The 22,867-nt window shown below is 42.8% G+C and overlaps 2 protein-coding genes across 3 annotated transcripts; one reads left to right on the plus strand and one right to left on the minus strand.

Annotated features, from left to right (window-relative positions):
* Window positions 1-116: 116 nt before the first annotated feature.
* On the plus strand, window positions 117-12,394 carry tefb (TEF transcription factor, PAR bZIP family member b). Of its 2 annotated transcripts, none has more exons than XM_071474316.1 (4): window positions 117-368; window positions 5,845-6,429; window positions 7,377-7,579; window positions 8,619-12,394. In XM_071474316.1, exons 1-4 carry the CDS (start codon window positions 263-265, stop codon window positions 8,832-8,834), a joined length of 1,110 nt encoding a protein of 369 aa, XP_071330417.1. In that variant the 5' UTR covers window positions 117-262; the 3' UTR covers window positions 8,835-12,394. The 2 variants fall into 2 exon arrangements, with proteins under 2 accessions (XP_071330417.1, XP_071330416.1); XM_071474315.1 differs by lacking the exon at window positions 117-368 and adding an exon at window positions 4,782-5,109 and having other exon boundaries at window positions 8,619-9,763.
* Window positions 12,395-17,048: 4,654 nt separating this feature from the next.
* Window positions 17,049-21,951, minus strand: LOC139618422 (protein Tob2). Its single transcript, XM_071474318.1, has 2 exons — window positions 21,734-21,951; window positions 17,049-18,780 (listed from the first exon to the last, which is right to left on the minus strand). The coding sequence occupies exon 2, from the start codon at window positions 18,562-18,564 to the stop codon at window positions 17,353-17,355; it is 1,212 nt and encodes a 403-aa protein (XP_071330419.1). The 5' UTR covers window positions 18,565-18,780; window positions 21,734-21,951; the 3' UTR covers window positions 17,049-17,352.
* Between the last annotated feature and the right edge of the window lie 916 nt (window positions 21,952-22,867).

Genomic DNA, 22,867 nt, shown 5'->3' on the forward strand with positions numbered 1-22,867 from the left:
TTCATTGGCTCGGCGGCGTGACTGACAGGCGCGTCCTCAACTGTCATCGAATCAACATGTGAAGGGGGCGTGGCTCCCAGCTCATTATGATGCAGACTGTTCGGACACATGCGGGAGTCCCCGTGAGGCGAGTTGCTGCAAACTTGGTAAGAAGTGACTGCGCGCACACACGCAGAAACAGACGCAGTCTCAGCTGGAGCGGTTCTCACTCGGCTGGACTCGACTTGTTGACATCAGGAGACAGTTTCACAGGTCGCTCATCATGTCAACGCTCAACCACAGCTTTTTTGAAGAAAGGAGCGACGTTCCCGATCTCCTCAAGTCCTTGGCTGACTATCCTGTCCCCTTCTCTGCCTTTGATGACACCGGTAAGAATAATATATATATATATAATGTTTTTTTCAAGCAGAAAAACAGACTTGATACATGTCAAGGCGTTGTTATCATAAAGTGCCTTTCAGTAAGCAATGGTGGAGTGTATTTATTCATGCACTTATTTTGAGGTACTTCATGTGATGCGACTTTATTTTCTACTCAGCTGCAGTAAAACTGAGAGGGAAATACTTAACCTCTAGTTTTCTGGATAAAGATTTTACGCGCAAAACACATGAAGTCCCTAAAATCCTACCTATGCTTCTAATGATCAGTTTTAGTTGAACCTGTTATGAGGATGTGTTGATTCAATTGTCTGATCACTTTGGAGGAGTAGTTTGTGATGCTGTTTAACTGCATTGCACTGTACAGAGAGGTGTGTCTGTCACTAAGCCTTGTCTCATTGATATAAATGGGGAGGACAAAGCCAGTTTTAGTTGGATATACCTGGTGCGCTGGTAACCGAGTGTAATATTTGCTGTTAAAATGACTTGAATAAAATTAGAGATTCAGGACTAGTGCTTTTACATTGATTTATTATTACTATCTCAATACTGAGTTCAGTACTTCTTTCACCATTGATGTGAAGTTACTAATACACAACTGAGCAAAACACTCATTCCAATGGCACTACATGCTGTCTGGTATCTCTCTCACACAGTTCATCGTTGCATTGATTACTGTGGTCTAAATACATGCAGATAATGATCAACTCTTATAAACTGGGCATTGTTGAACTTTAAGATAAGATCGCCTTTATTAGTCCCACAGTCGCAGTGTTACAGCAACAAAGTGTTTATGATCTCACGAGTGCCAACACAGATGAATTTCCTTCTATTTGTTTGCAGTGTGTCTCACAGTGTAATGCCACGTAGATTAGAGTACAATTGCATGTATTCTGTGGTCTAAGGCGGCTGCTGTTGTATGTTGGCAGATTCAGGCCTACATGGAAATGTGTCCAGTTGATCAAAGGCAGTAAGCTGCATTGTGTCAGCAGACTGTCTGTGCTGTTTTTCCATGCAGTCGTAACACGGCAGCCTGCAACTGATGCAACAACACTGAAACAGTCCTCACTCAGGGTTTCATCACATCATTAGTTTCTTTTTGAATTCAGTTCTTCATCTATACTTTCTTGCTTATATGCTTTTTTTTCAGCATTTTGGGCCTTAATTTGAGAGTTGGCAGTGTAGACAGACGAGGCACATGAGAAGAGATTGAGGCAGAAACAAAGGTCCCTGGCTGTAATTGACTGAGATATGTTGGAATCACATGTTATGTTAACATACAGCCACAAGAATGCCACAACATACCTGTACTCACATGTCGCGGTACGCTTTGTTCAGATATTGACAAAAACTTGGTTCTGTTGTTCTGTTTACGTAGCAAGGTCCAAGGTCAGGCTCAGCTATAAAACAGCACTCCTCCAGATGGTGAGGACAGTGTTGTTAGTAGATTATGCAATATGCTCAATTTACTGTGTATAATCAGATTTGCACAACCAAGTTAAAGCTTTTACCACCTGTTACGCTGCTCGGCGCTGCAGCCCTGAAACCCCAGTAGACCATGCTGGGATTTAGATTGAGATTAACTGGCATCTTGTTTTTGGTGCAGCTACAAAGTGTTTACATCTTTATGTCATTGGAACACATGCTAAATGCGTGCAAAGGTAATGGTCAGGTTGTAAACTCAAAAATAAACTGGGCATTGTTGAACTTTAGTGCCAACACAGAAGAATTTCCTTCTATTTGTTTGCAGTGTGTCTCACAATATAATACCATGTAGATTAGAATATCAATTAGCATGTTTCGAGCTTGTTAAAATCCATATGACAGTCTAGGTTTTTTTTTTCACATTTTCTAACTTTATTAGATATGAAATATGTGATTTTCTGTATAAAACTTAAATTGTTATAAAACCTGTAAAAGCTTAGCCTCATGGCTGTTGGCCTCATTATCAATACAGTAAGCTATATTAATATTAATATAACTTAAAAGTTGTATATGGTTAACTAATTCACTTCATTCATTATCACTGATGTAGACTGTTACGTGCCAAATACACAGGGACAGTAATTCATTCCTCCAGTTTCTACTTGTTTTGGTGCTTTAGGTGAGTTTATTGTTGACACGCATGTGGAAACTTCCCTGGACTGACAGTTTTACTGTCTTGTTTTTTGTGCCTACTAATCATATGACACGACACTGATGGGTCACCTTGCTGTCTGTCCCTTCCTTTAGCTGTGGTCAATAATGATTACATATTCTCTTTGGGACAACCTGATATTTCTTTCTCACCTTTTCCTTGGTTATTTCTTGTTTTTAAGCGGCATTATTAGCACTTAATTAACAAGAGCATGCTATAATGCAGAAAATGGAATAGTCTCTCTTGTTTGCTGAGGATCAATATTATGTATTTTATCAATGAGACCAAAAGAAGGATCAATCAATCATCTGCAGATCAATCATTCGTTTTTCTTACCGTGATTATGTCTTAGTCCACAATGTCTGACAAAGGGGAAAGATGAGGAGAGAGAGGCTTTGCGCCCTTATTTGCCCCAGAGGTGTTTGTCAGGCATACTGCATTCTCTCACCATGCTACACACTCACAATGTTGTGTGTCTGTAAAACGGCACGGCCCCTCTCGCTGCGGACAGGACACCACAGTAATACTGTTTGGATCTGCCGTTAAAACTCTGGTGCCCTGCTCAGATAGACTGAATCTTTATGCAGCAGGCATACAAAACCTTCACGTTCTCATTTGTCATGAAATACAAGTTGGACCACGAGGCCACCTCCTGTCTGAGCTGCTTCACGAGGGTAAATAAAGTGTTTCACCGTGAACGGACAGTAGAGGGCACTGACCCGTGTGTACTGTGAGACAGGGCCAGCAGATGTTTGGATGTTTTGCAGTATACACAAAGGAGACTTGTTTTTTTTTTTTTTTTTTTTAAACGTCTGCAGGATGTTCCACAAGTAATCAGGAAATATTACTTTGTACACTGTACACCTTGTTCTCCACACATTGATTTGAGAAAAGTTTGTGGTTATACAGCCAGACTGATCCAGTTAGACCTGCCACCTTGATATCGATTATCCTGACAAAGGGCCAGTCTAAAGCTAGGTCCAGTTGTATTCATTTAATCGTTGAATGTGTTCTTTTTGTACAACACATTCAAATTCCTATAATGCAATTCAAAAATGCAGAAAACACAAAAACAAAACAAAAAAACGTATATGTGAATTTCCCGTTCGTACAAAAACGACATTGATTTGTTGTATATTACATGTATAGATATGGTATATTTCCTCCTCACTATCCAATCAAGGTGACATTGCAAAAAAAACAAAAACAAAACAAACTTCACCTTAAGTGCACAATGTTTTACAAGTGCTCACTGCGAGGGCTGAGGCAGCAGAGGCTGGACCGACCTCTGCTTATTGCACGGTTCATTTCGATATGAGGGGAGTGTGAACGGCACATCGGTCCGCTCTTATAGAAACACACACAGATCAGTGGTGCAGGTGGGGTGTTGTCTGTGGTGCGGTGTGAACATCGTGTCCCCGAACACAAACATCCTGCTGATGAGAGCCACGGACCCCACGGGCCCCACGGGCCTCCATGCAGCGTGTGCGTGGAAACGTGAGGTCAGCCAGCGTTTGTATGCGGGAGAAATGGCATGAGAAACAGCATTGTGGTGTTTTTCGTCAAACATGAGGGTTGTGTGAAACACTGGAGGGCACGAGGTCATACAGAGGTGCAGCTACCGCACACACACACACACACACACACACGCACACACACACACACCTCGTTGGATTTCAGAGGGTTACTTTAAAGACCCATGCGTGGTCCAAACACTGTGGGATCTTATTATGAAGACGGGCTCAGTCGCGATCTGCGGTCCGGTAAATAACGTGTACCCGCCCGCCCCGGCTGGCACGTGCTCAGCATGTGAGTCCACGCCCCTCCACAGATCGTACCCTCACGTGAGAGGGGCGGGGGGCACGTGTTTGGCCACGGGTGTGGTGTGTTCCCGTGGAGTGGTGAGCAACGCACTGCTGTGTGTGTGTGGAGAGAGGTTGGGTGGCTGCGGACCTGAGTGAAGCCCGCAGGTGTGATCACGCTTTGTGAGTGTGTGCTTCCACACGCTTCCACGCTGTGTGGAGAAAATCACATATTTCACGAAATATGTACATTTCTTTGTGGAGAATCGGTCGGTTTACGGCCAAAGAGCGGTCGTAAAACCACTACAACACAGACAAAAAGGCGCGTCCACGCATCCCGTGCGTCTGCAGCCGGCGTGATACATATTCATGTGGACAGATCTGACAGCCAATCAGCGTCCACTATTCCCCGAGTGGGCGGGGCGTGTGGCGTGAATATGCAGCGAGGACGCCCGGTGGGCACGTAGAGCAGGGTCTGTGTAGTGTTGTGTTTTGCACCCAAAAGCGTGAATATTGACAACAGGCCTGAGAGCAGCGCCAGCAGCGGACACACAGGCGACGAGCCGCGCTTCTGTTTCCCGGAGGAGGAGGAGGCTCTGCCGGCCGCGTCAGGAGCATCGGCCCGGTCTGCTCGGAGCTCGGCCGGGAACAATGTCTGGCAAAGCCGCGGTGACAGCGGCGGCACAACCCGGTGGTAACGTCGCTTCAGTGGCTCGGCAGAAGTCCTTCCCTTTCGTTTTAAAGAAGATCATGGACATCCCCCCTCCTAATATCCTGGAGGAGGGCGACGACGGTGAGATTTAAACGTAAAACCGAGCGCTCAGGTTTCCAGGTTGTTTCTTGTGAACATGCTGCGAGTTCGCAGACGGGTTAGAAACTATTTTGCGTGTTTATCCTTCTGTGTCTGTCCCAAGTGCTGTTAATAGCATCTGGATGAAATAATGGCCGTCAATTACGCGAGATCAGCACGGATGTCCCATGTGTAGCTCGCAGCCAGTCTCGTCCGAGGCTGCGAGGAAACACGAAAGAACAAAAAGTTCTCGCTCCTCTCTGCAGCTTCCCCAGCGGCGCAAACAGACGGGGACACGCTTCAAGACCAAGACGCTGCTCGGCTTTTCATTAAACACGATCGCCTCGTGTCATCTGGTCCCTACTTTGTGTGGTGGTGGTGTGTTTTTGGGTCCATGTGTAGAACAAACAAGACTCCGCTCCTTTTTCTGTGCGTGTTTACACATCTACTCTCTGACTCCCCCAAAGCTTAATGTCCCTTATCTCCTCTAGCCATTTACTGTCTCACTTTAAAACTCATTAATAGGTTCTTTGGCTGTTACCCATATTTGTTTACCCTCCTCTCTTTTTTTTGCCAGATTTCACTTACATTGTCTTTTTCCACCAACTAATGTATTTTCTCATGTGTGTACCCATGCGTCTTTGACTCTCTGAGCAGTCATGTGGTCTCAGGAAAACCTCTCACTCATAAGCAAGCAGCTATTTATTTAATTCCCGTTCTCTCCTTTCTTTAATGCAGAAATAGAGAAGGAGAAGCTGTCCTCATCTGAGGATGTCGAGGGAGGCGGGGCTGGAGCAGCCAGCGCTGGTGGAGGTTCTAGAGGAGGAGGAGGAGGTGGTGGTGGCAGTGGGGGGGTGTCAGCCTCCCTAACCCCAGCCATTTGGGAGAAGACCATTCCCTATGATGGGGAGACCTTCCACTTGGAGTACATGGACCTGGATGAGTTCCTCCTGGAAAATGGGATCCCCGTGAGCCTGGAGGAGGAGGAGCTGCAGAAGACTCTGACCTCGGTGGATGGCAAAGGCAAATCCATCCCCAAGGTTGCTGCTACTGCGACTACTACCACCACCCCTACTACTACTACTCCTCCTCCTCCTCCTCCTACTGCAGCCTCTGTCTCTGCCTCAGCCCCTTCCCCCTCTGCCTCCACCACCTCTACAGTCACCTCAGAACCAGAGGAGGCAGTGACAGTCACTACCTTACAACCAGCTAAACTAGAGGAGGAGGAAGAGGAAGAAGATGAGGAAGAGGATGAAGGACAAGAAGAGGAATCCTTGGCTGAGGAGGCAACAGCAGAAGTGAAAGTGAAGGAGAAGAAAACAGGTGAGTCATTTAGATTTCTAGAGGTTAATAGTTGTTAAACATTGGGATAGCTGATGGGTTTTTTTTTTAGCAGATGTGTTTGTTTGGATTTACAGTTTATCTTATTGAGTAAATAATTTAATAAAAAGAATTTCCGCTGTCCCAGATTCTTAAATTCTGTATCTGGAAGCTGAATACTGGACACTAAGTCATGCCATTTGTTGCAGGTGCTGCCTGTAGTTTGTAGTTAAGTGTAGTTCTGGTTGCTCTCACTGCTAGAGATGCTGGAGTAAGATGAACTAACACGGCGTGTGTAGACACACAGACATAACACAGACCTTTGAGCCCATATATGTTTGGAGCATGGCCAGCATCACATCCACTATAGATCATTGTAACCTGTGAAAACCTTGTATCTTCAAGTTTTCTATAAAAACTAGAAAATGAAACCAGATATTGTCAGTGAGTAAAATCGGAGAACATGGTGACTAAAGCATCTACAGGCGAAATTCAATGTCATGTGTAAATGCAAGCATCACATTCACGGCTGACAGAGGGATTATCTCTCTCCCAACAATGGACAATGTTTGCACATGTGCACACAGGACAGATAGAGGCTCAAATATCAACCATTATATTTCACCTGAAAAAAGGACATTGCAGTTCCTTAAGAAAGATATTACATTACAACAGTACAATCATTGATTACAACAGAGTTTAATTGAGACATAGTAATGTCTTCTGACTGGAATCCAGTCAGAAAATCTAATTTAAAATGAAATGCAACAGAGAAATGCAGCAAATACCCACAGTTGTGCAACAATAACCAGCAAATGTTTGGTGTTTACTACGCATACTTGAAAAATCATTAAAGTAATCCAGTTACTGTTCAGTAGATCTGCTTAGCTGTGTTTTACTGGAGTGACCTTTTTGGATCCAAGCTTACATTTTCTTTCTATGCCCCCTAGAGCGTAACACACCCTCCCCCATCGACCCAGATGCAATCGAGGTGGACATTAATTTCCAGCCAGATCCCACAGACCTGGTCCTGTCCAGTGTGCCGGGGGGAGAACTGTTCAACCCGCGCAAACACAAGTTCTCTGACGAGGAGCTGAAACCGCAACCTATGATCAAGAAGGCCAAGAAAGTGTTTGTTCCTGATGAAAAGAAGGTAGGCTGATTTTTATCATATGTGTGTGGTGCTGGTCCGATGCTATGACCCATCATAAGGAGATATAATTTTTATAGCGACCAAAAGACTTGTTGATATACAGACCGGTGAGGAATTAAATGAAAATGTGAATACAGAAGCTTCTATATAAGGCAGTAGGTCTATGTGGGTGATATACTGTGACCTTTGCAGTCGCCTGATCTTAACCCAGTTGAACATCAACATGTTTCTCAGTGCTCTCCACCCCCATTACAAGACACCATGAGGATGAGGGGATATTATTTGCACAGTGTAGCATATCCCGCCAAAAGATGGTCGGACACTTCAACTGATGATTTGAAATTTATTGCAAAACTCCAAAATCATGATAATAAAGAAAAAAACAACAATGTAAAAACTGTTAGCTCCTTTCTCATACAGTTTCAGTGCATTACCTTAATATGAACTCAGTTAAACTATATAGTTACTGTAGTTTGAAACTACTTAAACACACAAACCACATCTTAATATTACAGGAATGACAATAGATACCAACCTTGTGCCTCTTCGGGGGGTTGCTAATAATACATTAAAAGTTTCCTTCTCTGTGTTCGCATCTTACTGTTTTACTGTTTTTCCCTCAGTCATACCACTGCTATGTGAACAGGAACTCCGTGTCTGTACCGGAAGATTGGTTTTCAAAATAAAAGTGCCTCTAATCAAATAAAGAAACAAGACAATATAAGCTTAAAAACAGGTGAAAATAATGCAATAAATGTAACATATGGTATTTCAGCAGGGCTATTTCCTCTCTAGGCTTAAAACATGAATTGAGTTTCTTACACATAGACTGATCAAGCGTGTGTGAGATGACTGTTTGATATTGTTTCAGGCAAAATTGAAGACAGCTCAGTGTTCTGCTCAGTCCTGGTTAGATTAAATCTTCTGCAAACAGAGGTGTGGCTTGTGTGATTTAGAGATCAAAGATGGCGCTGTTGTTTGTGTTCGACTAGGTCTCCTTTCGTCTTCCTCTCATTCACTTCCACTGTCTCCCCCTCAGGATGAGAAATACTGGTCCAGGAGAAAGAAGAACAATCTGGCAGCAAAGCGCTCTCGTGACGCACGGCGGCTGAAGGAGAACCAGATCACCGTGCGTGCCTCCTTCCTGGAGCGGGAAAACGCTGCACTGAGGCAGCAAGTGGCTGAGCTGCGGAAGGACTGTGGCCGCTGCAAGAACATCCTGGCTAGATATGAGGCTAAGTATGGCCCACTGTAAAGAACTCAGAACAAAATCCATGAAAGTATCAACGAGACAAAAGCAGAACTCCCTTCCCCGCAAAACTCAACACAGACACAAACACCAAGGGAATCTAAATTTGCACTTTTGTCTTTGCTGACCTCCAGTCACTGTGCCAAGCTCTAGTTGTTGCTTTTAACACGATGCTGGAGTTTTGGATACACACTGGCAGGCAGTGAGGCATGATGGGAGTAGTTGTCACAGGAAGGCCTGTGGAGAGCGCCTGGCTCCTACACTCAGAGAGGAAGGGGACGGTTGTGGATACTCCCATGGTCATACACACATGGAAAATATGATCTGTCTCAAGACAGTTTCAGGAAAGTCAGGGAATATGGAAAGAGCAGGCTGGTACAGAAGAATCAGAGGCTTTTAAATACTACACAAATCCGTTTTAATCACTGCATAGCACTTCTTCCTAGTGGACCAAAGCATGAGTAACATCGGTTAGAAGTTGTGTATTTAGAATGGTGCACACTTGCCGTCCCTCACTTTTCCTTGTGTTGCACTTATGTTTGTGTCTGGACTTGGGTTCAAATACTCCAGCTGAGGCTCAGAGGAAGGATGTTTATTAAGTCATGACACGGTTGGAGAGGGACAGATGAATACATGAATAAAGGAGGAGGGGGCAGATTCACGGTGTTACTTCCAGCCTGAAGAGAGAGGAAACAAAGACCTCAGGTCGGCAGAGGAGAAAAGGAGGAGCGTGTTGGTAGGGGTGTGATTCAGTCACAGTCAGTCACAGTCACAGTTAATTCCCTCTTGTAACGCACATGCACACATCTGTACACACAAAAAAAGGTGTTTAAAAAAATGTTGTATATATAGTCATCTCCCTGCACCACATAAATACATGTGTGTGTATCAGTGTGTAGTCCTTTTTTGCACTTTTTCTTAAAAAAAAAAAAAAACAGTGTGTAAAGATTATAGTGGTGGCAGGTGTCTACCTTATTTACCACAACCACAGTGGGAGACACAGCAGCTTCTAAGGAAAAAAACACGCATGACCTACGGTTAAAAGCTGCTGTGATTTAGTTTCCTTTTGTACTAACCTCAAATCAGCTTCAGGAGCCTCACACAATATTTTATTAAAGAAGACAGATTTTGGGTTCCCTTAAAAGATGGTGGTTTCACAAATACAGAAAGAGTTGTAGTTTTTTTTCTGTAGGTTACTGTCTGCTGTCAAAGGCCTAAGTTTGATGATCTCCAGGGCCCTCACTGGTGGAGGGGTATATTCATATGTAGGGATGTTTATTTTACTGCACACTGCAAGTAGAGGGCGCTAAAGCCACTACCTGCCTGCTGGTGGTGTAGTGATGGCTGGATTGATATATGTAAAAGTATATTTTTTAATTTAGCCAGGCCCAAAGTTGACTGCTTCTATACCTTGTAATTAAATGATTGTTTCATGGCCTGTATTTCCTAAGACAGGGATTCTGACTGTGTCTTTATTAACCCAATACTATTCCTTATATCTGCCAAATAGTCAATGAGTGCTGTATTTATTCTGATGGTAATAATGCATCTGTTGATTGTGATGTACAACAATATGTCAGATAATTCTATTTCCTTTGAGAAACAATACTTACAACAAAACCAATGACTAAGCAGGGAATTCAGTGGGTAAACTGTGCTTTTGGATGTTTGTGTTAATAACAGATTTATATAACTGTATGGATTTTCTTTTTTCTCTATACATACATACATACATACTGTATGTGTCTAAATACAGAAAGGACAGGGCACACTCGTATTTACCTCATCCAGCACTTCCTATTTTGAATGGGTAAAAGTTTAGTAGGGCTACAGAGACAGAGGTTGGTTGAAGCAGAGAGCACATAAAAAGCCGCTTAGTTCCATTTGGCAAAACTTTGAATCCGACTTTATAAATTGAGTTATTTTTGCCAAACTGGCTGAGCCTGTGTCTAAATTAGTAAACACATTGCAGACTGTTATGGGACTCTATATCTCAAGTGTCTTTGACTGATGCAGATTTTGCGATCAGTCATTTTGTGCTCATAATCATCTTGGAAAGAAAATAAATGTGGCAATAATACTCTGTTATGTAATGCTTGTTTAATTTCAGTGATGATGTTGTATGTAAAATTGCTATGATGTACTAAATAGAAATGCCCCAAAGTCATTTGTGCTTCCAGTTTAGATCCTCTGTCGTCTAGGATCCTAATGCATGAAACCCAGTAAACTTGTCTTTTTCTTCTTCACTGTTTTACACCAAGTGTACTTATGTTTGTAAACCATCACTGGAAACTATGATATGTTATTGGAGGGGTGGGCTGATGGTCTGTTGTACAGTGCTGTCAAAAGGAAAAGCAGAACATCTCATTTATGAAGTCTTGTGTTTATGACTTGCATAATAGCGCCACCCATCGTTGTGCAGCCAGTGCTTGACCTTGGGGTGAACATCAGCTGAAAATGGCATCTTTCAATCACTGTGTGGATTGTTTTCTATTTACTTAAGATTGATCTATATCTAGATACACTGGATCAGTTGGTGCTTTAGTGTTTTCTTGATAGTTTTATGTGTTTGTTTCATTTTCCTGATGGTGTAGTATAACAGACACTTCTAAGCAGTGCGTTTTATTTTGAATTGACATTCGGACTTGACATTGACTGTCTTATGCTGTTGATAGATCAGTGTAGTGAATGCAAACTTCGTTATTTCCTGATTGATTTAAAGTGTTCTGCATAAGGCTGACTAAAGGTACTTGCCAGGAGAGCCTTTTAAATGGTAATAAATCAAGATCTTTTATAGTACAGCATACACTATGTAGCAATCTCTCTTTTTGATGCAAAGCGCCTCATGAAACTGGGCTTGTAGATGTTGTAGGTTGTAGATAATCCAGTTCTACACATGCCAACCTGCGCCACCTGTAGGGAATGAAAATGACAGCAGCAGTGCAGAGTTTTTGACCTGCAGATGTAGCTGTGTGTAAGAAGTAACAGCTACTGCACTTCTACACATGTGCCACATGTAAATCCTGTAGCCGCTGTTTTCTGCTTTTTTTTTTTTTTTTTTTTTTTTTTTTTGGTCAGGATTTTTATTCAACTGTGGTAAAAGGTTTGCAGATTATACTTTTCCAATATTCAGTGTGTATAAAAGCTGCAGTTGTAACATTCTGCCTGCAGGTGGCGCATGTGTGAAAGTGCAGTTGTTTTCTTTGTCTGTAGATGGCGCAGACGAGCAGATGTGAGGGTCTGACCTGCTGTTTTCAGCAGTGGATCTGGTCTGAAACCGTCACTGGCTTCAGGTGCTTCACATTACAGACACTTTTTCCTTGTTTGCGATTCAAAGTAGCTCCTGCTCTCCTGAAAAAATATTTAAACGTCTTTATTGAAAACATTTTTAACATTTTGTTTGTTTTGTGGTGTTCTGCTTTATTTTCTCTCTTTTTATATAAATATATGTTTTTGTTGGGTGTTTTTGTATCGTCCTAACTATGTATAAGATACATGCAACTGCAGTGCCATGTCCTAACTGTATCTTGTACCATGTATATGAAATAAATTGGGATTTAATGACATGTGGGCTCCGGGTTTGACGTTGCCTGAGTCATCGACCAGCTGCAGCAGCTCTAATGGGAGGCACACTGAGACACAAAGAAACGATAGGTTACAAAAGAAGCACACTTTGGTGGACAATTGGAGACGTCCTCATCATTGTTGTTGCAACCGTGCACATACCCAATCGTCCCGAGTGCGCGTGTATACACACACACACACACACACAAAATGTGATTTTGTTTTTGTGTGTTGTTTTTCACTGTCCCTTCGGTGCCTCGGTCCTGCTGCTCATCAGTATTCCAGAGGAGGAGGAGATGTTGCGTAATGATCACATCAACACACAGGGGAGCAGCGTTGCGTAACAGCAGCAGCAGCAGCAGCAGCAGCAGCCTCAAAGACCAGCGGGATGGGTGTGTGTGTGTGTGTACGGAGGATGAAAAGCGGGGAAGCATGGGAGGGGCTTTGGGAATTGGGAGGGGGGACAAGTAGAGGAAAGGATCAGGTGGATGGAAAGATGGAGGGGAGAGAGGAGAGGAAAGGGTGCTGATGAGGGGGAGGGAGAACGGGAGAAGGTGGTGGAGGTGGCAAATGCATGGACAGAGGAAAGATGGAGAACAGGGGTGCAGTTTAAGACATGTGAGGGGAGGGAGATGGGATGCAGTGAGTGGGCGATGAAGATGTGTGTGTGTGTGTGTGTGTGTGTGTGTGTGTGTGTGTGGAGGAGAGCCAAGGAGGAGCCCAGTCACGCATGTTAATGTCACACCACTACATGTTAGTGTAGAAAGCACGGTCTGGTGTGTTCGCCTCACATTAGTGAACCAACCTCACAGCTGGCTGCAGCCGACAGAGACACTGGCACAGGACAGACAGACAGAGTGCTAGATGATGAAACATAAAGTAATATCTGCTGGGATGGGTCCAGCTGAGGTAGGTGGTGAGCAATCTGGCTCATCACCATTTGAGAATTTCATCTTTGCTTTGAATTATTGATCAAACATCACTTGAATTTATTTACTGCAATAAGAAGAAACGTTGCTCTGGCATTTCAATCTGAGGCTTTTCACAGAAACACAGGGATCTACTTTTCATAATCTTTGATCTGCAACATGTTCAACATTAATTGAGTATGACGCACGTCGGCAGCAAGAGGTGGAGGGGAGGTGGATTTATCTATGACCAAGCTGAAGATTCATGTCTGCATTAGTTTCCCATATAGTCACATAACGCTCCACAGCTCGGCATACCCAGAGACAATGAGGACGACACAATTAGCTTATTTTCCATGCTTATTTTTGCCAATCTGTTTTTATTACAAACTTAAAAAAAGAATCTGATACAATAAGAAACTGCAGTAGTAACTCCCCATTCCCAAGGGGCAGCACAGAAAACAGGTCATTGCATTTCAGTAGTGAAAGATTCATTATACATCTACAGGGTGTACAGATCAGATACAAAATAGGAAAAATAATAAAATACAGGCAGGAAAGAAAGCACTATATTTATACATCATCTGAACTTTTAATTATATCTATTTATTCTTAAATGTTAAATTTTACATAGAAAATAAACTTCTTTTATGACAATGAAATATTCCAAAGTGCAAAATAAAACGCACACATCGATATAAGCAAAGGACATCAGAATACAAAATTCTTATTTTTCCTTTTCATTAATGATCAACCCTGATCGTAGAACAGCCTGCATTTAGAGTTGATTCGTGTTGTGTTTCTCATCATATTCTCATCTCTTCTCCACAAACCAGCGTTCATTCTTAAAGATGTGAGGGCAAACACAGATTCTACAATTCGCACTCATCCTCAGATCTCTCACCTCAAGAGCCAGATTTATACATATAAGAAATTTAACAACACAATCTCATTTGCACTGAATAATTCGACAAATGAGGGGGAATTTTTTTTTTTTTTTTTACAAAAATTAGTCACTTGGACATTTTAGACATGCATGTGACTAAAAATCTCTCCCAGAATTGAAAACACACAATAAAATGAGCGGTTTCTTCTGTTTATTTTCTGCAGGCTTTCTCAACCAGGGTTGACGAACATCAGATCAGAATCACATTCACAACACATTCACTTCCTTCCTCCTTCTAAACCTGCTGCTAACACTGTCTTCCTATTGAAGAGAGATTGTTTTTTTTCCAGGGTGCGGAGAGGTAGAAACCCCTTTAATCCTTCAGGGTAATTTAAATTATGGCATTAAATTGCACTGGAGAAGGGTGAGCATCTGTGTAAGCAAAGACAGACTGGGATATGGCTATAGTATCAGGACCAAAAAGGACCAGGCTGGGGGGGGGGGGGGGCGGCGGCAATCTGGGTTTAGATACTGTAAAATACCGATAAAAACAGGACTGTTGCTCAGTAAAGCTGATGGGCAGTTGTTCAAAAATATGAGAAAGCAAGGAGGGAGAGGGGGGGTGTTAAAGAATAAATACCAGGGGCAACCACATGAAATGCAGTATATTCACATAAAGAGGGAAGGTGAACATTGCACTCAAATGAATGTGAAATGTGGAGGTTTTTGGTTTAAATGTACTGCCTATGGGAGTAGTGTTGTCAAACTGCCCTGGGAGCACAGATAAAGTGATATCAGCCATCTTTTCCTACACAAACCCACTGTAAACATTCACATCTTAAACTCCAAATCCAACTTGAAGAATGAATACATTTACCCGTCTTATTAGACAAATGCTGTACAAGATACAATAAACATTCAATACTTTATTCTGTACATCTTTATTTTTGTCTCAGTTTGCATATATTCATGTTATTTTCTGAAAAAATAACCTCAGCATGTAAGAAACTAAACAAAGAATCTGAACATAAGAACTTTTTATATACATATTCCTGGACTCCAGTCATGTCTTACTCATACAAATGTAAGTGAGAATTTGCAAAAACAAAAATATAGAAATACTGGAAATAAATTACAAAACAAAAATTGGGAATGCATCTTTCCCCTCACAATCAGAGCATTTACAGAGATGTGTAACTCCCCACAGATCCACTAGGAAAAAACAAACAAAACAAAACAAAAAAAAAAAAGTAAAAGAAATAACACTTGCATGCATATGACAAGCTATCACATTGCAATACCAGCGTGAGCACAAGTCAAGGGTCCTTGGATCATCATGTACAAAAACAGTTGTGGGTACAAGTCTAGAAAACATTCAAATAAACGGCCAGGACTGACAGCATCTTCACGCCCATGTGATGCATTTAAATACCAATTTAGCTTGTGTTGAATCTCTAAAGCATTTCATGACAGCTGGATCAAATATGCCTTGACCAAACCGAGGGCAAAGGAATGTGGGCGACACACAGCATCACAAGCCCAGAAATAAAGTGCTGGATAGCTCAAATTGACATGTGGGGGTTACCCTTCCCTGTAGCGACTAACCAAGAATCACATGGACCCGACTGGTAAACAAACATTAGAAACAACAGACTTCCAGTGATCTGACAGGCCATCCAATAAAACGACAAAAGCCACACACCAATAAAGAACATTCATCTTTGTATCTGTGTCCACATGGCTGCCATTTGGGAAAAGAGACAGAGCAACCTGAACTGTAGGATTCTCTGGTTTTTCTTTGTGGCAGCCAGAGAAGCAGAGATCACTGAAGAATTTCAAGAGGAGGGAGAGAATAATGTGAGCCTTTGGCTTCAATACCATTTAAGCTCACCAGAAACGTGCTCTGGGTTTTAAAGTCTCACTCTCTAAGCCAATACACTCTGGATGCCACAGAGGCAACACAGCCCCTCTAGCTGCTTCTCTCCCTCTCTCATTTCCTTCTGTCTTCCCGTCTCCCTCTCTCCTCGCATGCAGAGGAAAACCTCTCCTTCATAGTCAAAGTCATGCTAAGCCATTTATCACAATCCCCCACTGCTTAGCTGCTGCATCCCCTCCCCCTCATCACCTTCTCCGCCTGTTCACCTTCACACACTGCTGACTGAAATTGTGTGTATGTTCACATATTTCTGCATGTGAGCGTGCATGTCTGTCCATTTGAATACGTGTGAAACCATACCTTACATCCCTGTGTGTATAACTGAGGTATCACTTCATGGTTATGGTCTTAAAATACAAAGATTCATTTGCCTTTTCACATTCACCAAGGTTTTCCTGACCTTCCCAGCTGCAGTTTCCCCTGACAAGTACAACACTTTCTCCTACATCACTCCCTAACACCCACATGCTCCCTTTTTCTGCTCCCATCACTGCTCCAACTTCATTTAAACCCATGTCATGTACACATCCCAGCTGACCATAAACTGCTTTCAATATACACCCGCTGACAACAACAGAGTGAAATTGTGCCTGTGCACGAGTGCGTTTCAAGGGTAACGGGCCCAACGTACAAACAATGAGCCTCTCGATCACGCTGAGCCACAACAAAACAGAACAGGACTGCACACACAGAGACAGCAGAGCCCCCCCCCCTCTGTATTTGTGGCAAGTAGGGCAGAGCAGATTGCAGAGCAAAGTGCTGAGCTTTCCACAGCCATCGTTCCCTGCAGGACTTGGCGAGGTCCTTTTTCACAGCATGACAGTGCAGTGCAAAATGGAGCTATACTACAGCCGGGTCCATTAGACTACAAGTAAAGAGAAAAACAAATGTCTCACATTAACATTCAATGCAAAACAATAAATGTAAGAGCTTGGCAAGGACTCAACGTAGAAAGGAAGTCACCCCCACCCACTCCTGTCAAAGCGAACACAGAACGCGACAAGTAACAGCAATGGACAAAGGGGCAGGGTGGGGTTGGGGGTTATGGAGGAACAAAACAAATCACACGACATTTTCAGTGAACGTGGTATTTTAAATCTTTGTAGTAAACTAATTCTTAATTTGTATTAGTATCAGAACAATTTCTTAGAAAAACTGAAAATATCAGGAGCATCACTGTCCTAACACCCAACTCCTCCTACAGCAACTCTTCTCATTACAAATGAAGGCTTAGTTGGCCAGCACAACAGGCTGGAAGGACTGGCTGGGATATTGCAGATTGTAGCTTCCTAAACCCTCGACAAATGGCGGCTTCTCCATGTATGAAATTCCTCCGTTGCTGCCGATGATGCCCACACTCTGGGCTGGAGGAGGGCTGGAGAAGGGGTCAAAGGATGGATGGGTGTTGACAGTGTGGGGGGGCTGGAAAGGGCTGGCATGAGGTTGCATGGGCTGGGTGTCTGCATCGAAGTAAAGGGGGCCTGGTGATCCTGGGTAGACAAACTCTTTGGCGTTGGGAGAGAGCTGGCTGGGGATGGGACCTCCGAGGGAGTGCAAGGAGAGAGACAGCGGCTTGTGCTTGAGCAGCTCTGGCGTTGAGATGGTGGTCGGAGAGCGGGAAAGCATTCTCTGGGTCGGTGGTACGACAACTCCAGAGCTGGCTGGCGACCCGGCCCCGCTGCACTTCTTCATCTTGGTCGAGCCAAATTTAGTGGCGGCAAAGCTGGCGGTGGTGAAGGTGATGGGTTGGGGGCGGGCAGTGGGAAGAGCGGAGGTTGGCTGCTGAGTGGCGAGGTAGGGCAGCCCGCCACTGGGAGGGGAAGGGGTAGAGGTATTGGAGGAGTGGGCAGTAGGGTCAGTGGGCGTACTGGAGCTGGGGTAGCTGAAGAGCCCGGGGCAGGACTGGGCAGACAGAGGTGTGGGAGAGCTGGAGTGCGACGGCATGAGGGCAGGAGACGCCTGACTTCCAATCGGTACAAACACCTGAGCATCTGGGTTGAAGCCCAAATTCTTGGCTTCCTCCACCTCTGCATCTCCTTTACCCTCTCTGATCACTCCCTCAGCCCTCTCACTGTCACAGCCGAGGCCCGGAGGGTCCTCCAGGTAGAGCACCTTCACTGCCCCCTTCTCTCCAATCTGGTAGGATACCTCATAAGGGTCGATCCACACACTGAGCTCTGCAGGAACATTTGCACGCACTTCCTCCGTGTCCAGACCACTTCTCTTTGCAGCCAACTCCACCACGGGGTCCCTCGGTGCTCCGAGGTGAATGCAGCGGAAGGCAGAACCCCGGAGAGGGGCTTCAGGGTACCAGTGACCCTCAAAACGAGACACCAGTATCCTCTCCAGCTCTTCGCCAAACAGATCAGCTCGACGCCGAGGCAGCTTGTTGTACAGGTAGGATACGATGAAGTTGAGGGCAACCTTCACTTCTAGATGCATGGCGGCACCAGGTTAGCACCGTCTTGGGAGCAAAGCGTTTAAAATGATGGTGCTGAGAGTGAGGCAATGCAACTGTAACACAAGTTTTTCCTCTGGCTTATTGTAAAGTGTATGATTGTTTTAGTGTCACCATGGTAAGGCACCTTGAAGGTGGGGGCAGCAGGTTGCAGGCTGTTTTTTCGCTGTCACAAATATGTAAGTGTTTTCAGGTTCCCACTGTGAAGATGAAAACAGAAGAAAGCAGTCATTTTTCCTTGCAAGGACATGGGGAATTTTATTGTTATTCTATTGTTGTCTAGCTGTACACAGGTAATCACAATGGTGTTAAATAGACACAGACAGCTTTGATTGTACAGGGGCTGGAGGGTGCTACCAGAATAAATAAACTTTAGCAATTAATTATAACTGTTAATTTTAGGCAAATATTATTTACATTTGTTTTTGTCTTTACTGTATACTATGGTTAAAAGGACACCGGCAGTACTAAAACATTTGAAGGTCTTTATTTACTCATACTGGAACTTAAATATTATTATGAGCTGAGTTCTTTAAAACAATTGCAATTTTCTTTCAAAAAATTAAAAATTAAAATAAATAAAGTTAAAAAAAACACACACACACACACACACACACACACACACACACACACACACACACACACACACACACACACAATAAAGAAATGCTGCCAAAATCAACTAGAAAATGTGCAAGATCCTGGTGGAGCGGTTTAGCAAATGTATTAATTCAGGGACCATAATAATAGAATAAAATACAGTAGAATGGCACAGTCCATCTTCAATACATCATGAGCCTAAATACACGAGACTGGCAGAAGTGTCACTGCTTACTACAATATGGAGGCATTTCTGTATTGACCTATGAGGGCAAACATCGATTTGAATAAGGAACTTAACACTAGTCTCATCTGTTGTGAAATGACTTTACAGCCATTAAAAATTTCAAATAGATTCAAACAGTTTGGGGAAATTGTGTGAAAAAGACCAATATCATGCTTTTAGGAATGATTACTATTACTCAGGAATCATATTTCTATAATATAGTAAACAATGCAGTAAAGGTGTTGCTGTACATGGTTCGTGAGAGGTAGGCAAACTTATTTACACAACCACTATTCTTATTCAGTAACACACAGCAATTAAAATGTTTTATATTTTATATCAGTTGGTTCTTTCAACTGCAGGATGTACTGATTGATGTAACAGATGCTGTGCTGTGGGCTTCATAAATCCTTTATAATCTGAATCCGATCCCATGGAGTGCGTCCTGGTTAATGCTGTAACACAGTCACACACAGGCCATTCATCACCATGCACAGTCAAGCTGAAAAGAAAGATACATGCAAAAAAAAACAAAAAAAAAACAAAAAAAAAAAAACACACAACACCACAAGACTCCCTGAGGAAGAAGTATAAAATGGCAGGACAGTTAATCGACTCCATAGAACACCATGTCCCACCATGCAGTGCGTGCGATCACCCCCTCCCCCCTACGCGCACACACAAACAATTCACTCACATTCCCTGCCAGATGGGGATTCGGCAGCTAAGATTAGAAAGACGCCTCCGATTAAAGACAATTCTAATGTTATTACAGATAAAGCTGCAACGGCTGGATGCAGGGCTGCGGGAGTGACAGTTCAAGATGAGATTTACATTTTCCTTTTTGCATGAAAAAGGTGACATTGAAGAATAAGATGGGGGCTGGTTTGGATAGGCTATAAATAGGACCCCATTTTGCATCATCTGTGGTGCAAATTCTTTTCTACCACCTGAGTTAAAAATGAGTTAAAGTGACTGTAGCTAAGAATCTTCGAGCACAAGAGAATCCACTGGTCCATCACTTGCAACAGCCATCCTCACTAAAATCCTCGGGTGCACACACAGCTAAGCTATCTACAGCAGCTACTGCATTTTGTTCCTCTCATTACAAAAAGGCAACAGCAAGATACAAAAGCTCCAATGTCATCCAATGACATTAGAGAATAACTCAGATAATATGTGTAAATGTATTGCTTCTGGGCTGCAATAATTGGTCTAAAACATTAACACAGTAAAATCCATCAAAATCTTTCATGTTTGCAAATCTCTTCGCCGTGTTCATATTTATATCCTTCACCTGCAGATTTGTTACGGTTTGAAGGAGCTGGTTTTATTTTTAAAGGCCTGCTGTTGCGGATCAGTGCAACAGCAGGATCTCTAGTGCTATTTTTGTTTACATGGACTCATTATCAGAGCTGCAAATGTGTGACAGTGTTTGCTGCAAAGCATCCGCTACAAGTCAGGTTTTAACTATTCAGCAGCAGAGCCACAGTGATCTCACAATGAGCACAAGCTAAAATACATATTTGATTAGAAATATCATCATTGAGGTTCAGAACGACACATGCAGCCCTGCATGAACCAAGTGGTCACTACTTAAACAATCTCAATAAAATGTTATATTACTGTGATTTCTGTCTTGCTGAATCCCACTCAGTTTTCTCCCAATAGAAGTTTAAGCTGTTTGTTATTTATAAACACGCTGAATTGGTAAGATGTTACATATCTACCTGGCAAACAACAGAGGATTAATATGCAAGAGGGGAGAGATTGAAAAAATATCAACCAGGTTTGCATGTGAGGTGAGAAGCTCAGATAATAAGGCAGCAGGGTCTACCTGGGGATTACTGCCATATGTCAGTCAAAAGGCACTGGAGCAGAAAGGACACTGGTTTAGCTGACATGCAGGTGGAGAATCCCTCCTTGCCAAATTGTCGTTGTAAATTAAATTATGTAGCTAATTAAGTGGTGAACAGCCTATCGACCGAGTATGTGCACTGAGCAATGAAGAAGAGAGTCCCTCCTCAGCATAAACAACCCCGTCAAACCACGAATAAAAACGAGAGATAACATGACAGCTGGACAGACTTTTAGAGGATCACGTCGGCTAATATAAAAACGGCTAAGGCAAAAAACAAAAGCCTTGTCTTCAATGGCAGACCCGGTACTGTTATTCATTATAGTCGGCGCATTTTGATGGATAACCAAAGCTTCAGGAAAGAAAAACACCAACACACGGCAACATGCAGTTGTCAGCTGACAGGCCTCTTAGGATATTACAAGAAAATTAGCCTATTTTGTGCACCGGCCGACAGTTAATTACTCACCTATCGCTAGTGATGCCCTAGCTTGACTTTTACTCCTGCGTTTCTGTTTTAAATCCCTTGTGTTGTCTCTGATTTCAAGGCGAATGTGTCGAGTCGTCGGATTAGATGCTGACGAGAGGATATTTTTCACCTTAGTATTGTTGTTTTTTTTAAACTGCTGCCCCAATTATCTGATGGTTAGAGGGTTTTCCAGTTTGTCTTGAGCTGACAGTTTGCATGGAGGGTCCAGGGAAACTTTCCTGTTTGACAACCATGCGTATTTATACACTGTGACTCGCCCACACCCCCGTGACGGAAGGCACTACTTTCTTCGCATTGTAATGGATGCTGCTTTATTATTATTATTATTATTGTTATCATCATCATTATTATTATATTCTTTGTATAACTGTATTAATTATGTCTGCTCTCCTGTCAGAAAATCAGTAGTGTCAACCTTATAGATTATATCTTTTTCTTTCATATGAGCCCGCAGACTAATTTAAAAACAAAAAAGAAAAATAAACATGTCATTCCTCGTTTTCTAAAAACGACATCGATTTATGGTCTTTCTCGAAAAGTGGCGACACCAGTACTACACAAAAAGGACATTTATGTCCTCATGTGAAACCCAAGTTCACCTAGCAGGCGCTAGTTTTTTCGGCGGTGGGATATTTGTAGTTTCCTACGGTGCAGAACAATTTGCTAAAAATATAAGGAGTGATAGCAACAGAGTCTCTATTGGCTGGGATGGGGGAGGACCCACAGATTATAGGGCTGCAGCGTCCATTCAGCCAACCAAAGCAACCGGACTTATACCAGAGGCTTGTGGGAAATGACGTTCTTATTAGTGAATAATGTGTGATTATAAGAGTATTCAATTACTTTTTTGTTGACTATATATTTGTCCTGTGTGACGTGTATCACATATATTTTCGACACAAACAAGAATTGAAAGTGAGTAGTAGATCCTACAAAATGGGTGTGTAAAAATGCCCATCCACGGGAACAAGCTATTTTATGTTTTTGAAGTGAATAGATTATTTCATATTGCAGAAAGCCATAAAAACCTGGCTTCATTATATATCCGATCATATGTGATTTCATATCATGTATTATGCTTAAGTCTAGTTCCAGTGGATGGAAATACTGAAA

Source organism: Trachinotus anak, unplaced genomic scaffold (assembly GCF_046630095.1).
Source record: "Trachinotus anak isolate AG129_WGS33_773 ecotype Australia unplaced genomic scaffold, CSIRO_AGI_Tana_v1 ptg000003l, whole genome shotgun sequence".
Classification (NCBI taxonomy): domain Eukaryota; kingdom Metazoa; phylum Chordata; class Actinopteri; order Carangiformes; family Carangidae; genus Trachinotus; species Trachinotus anak.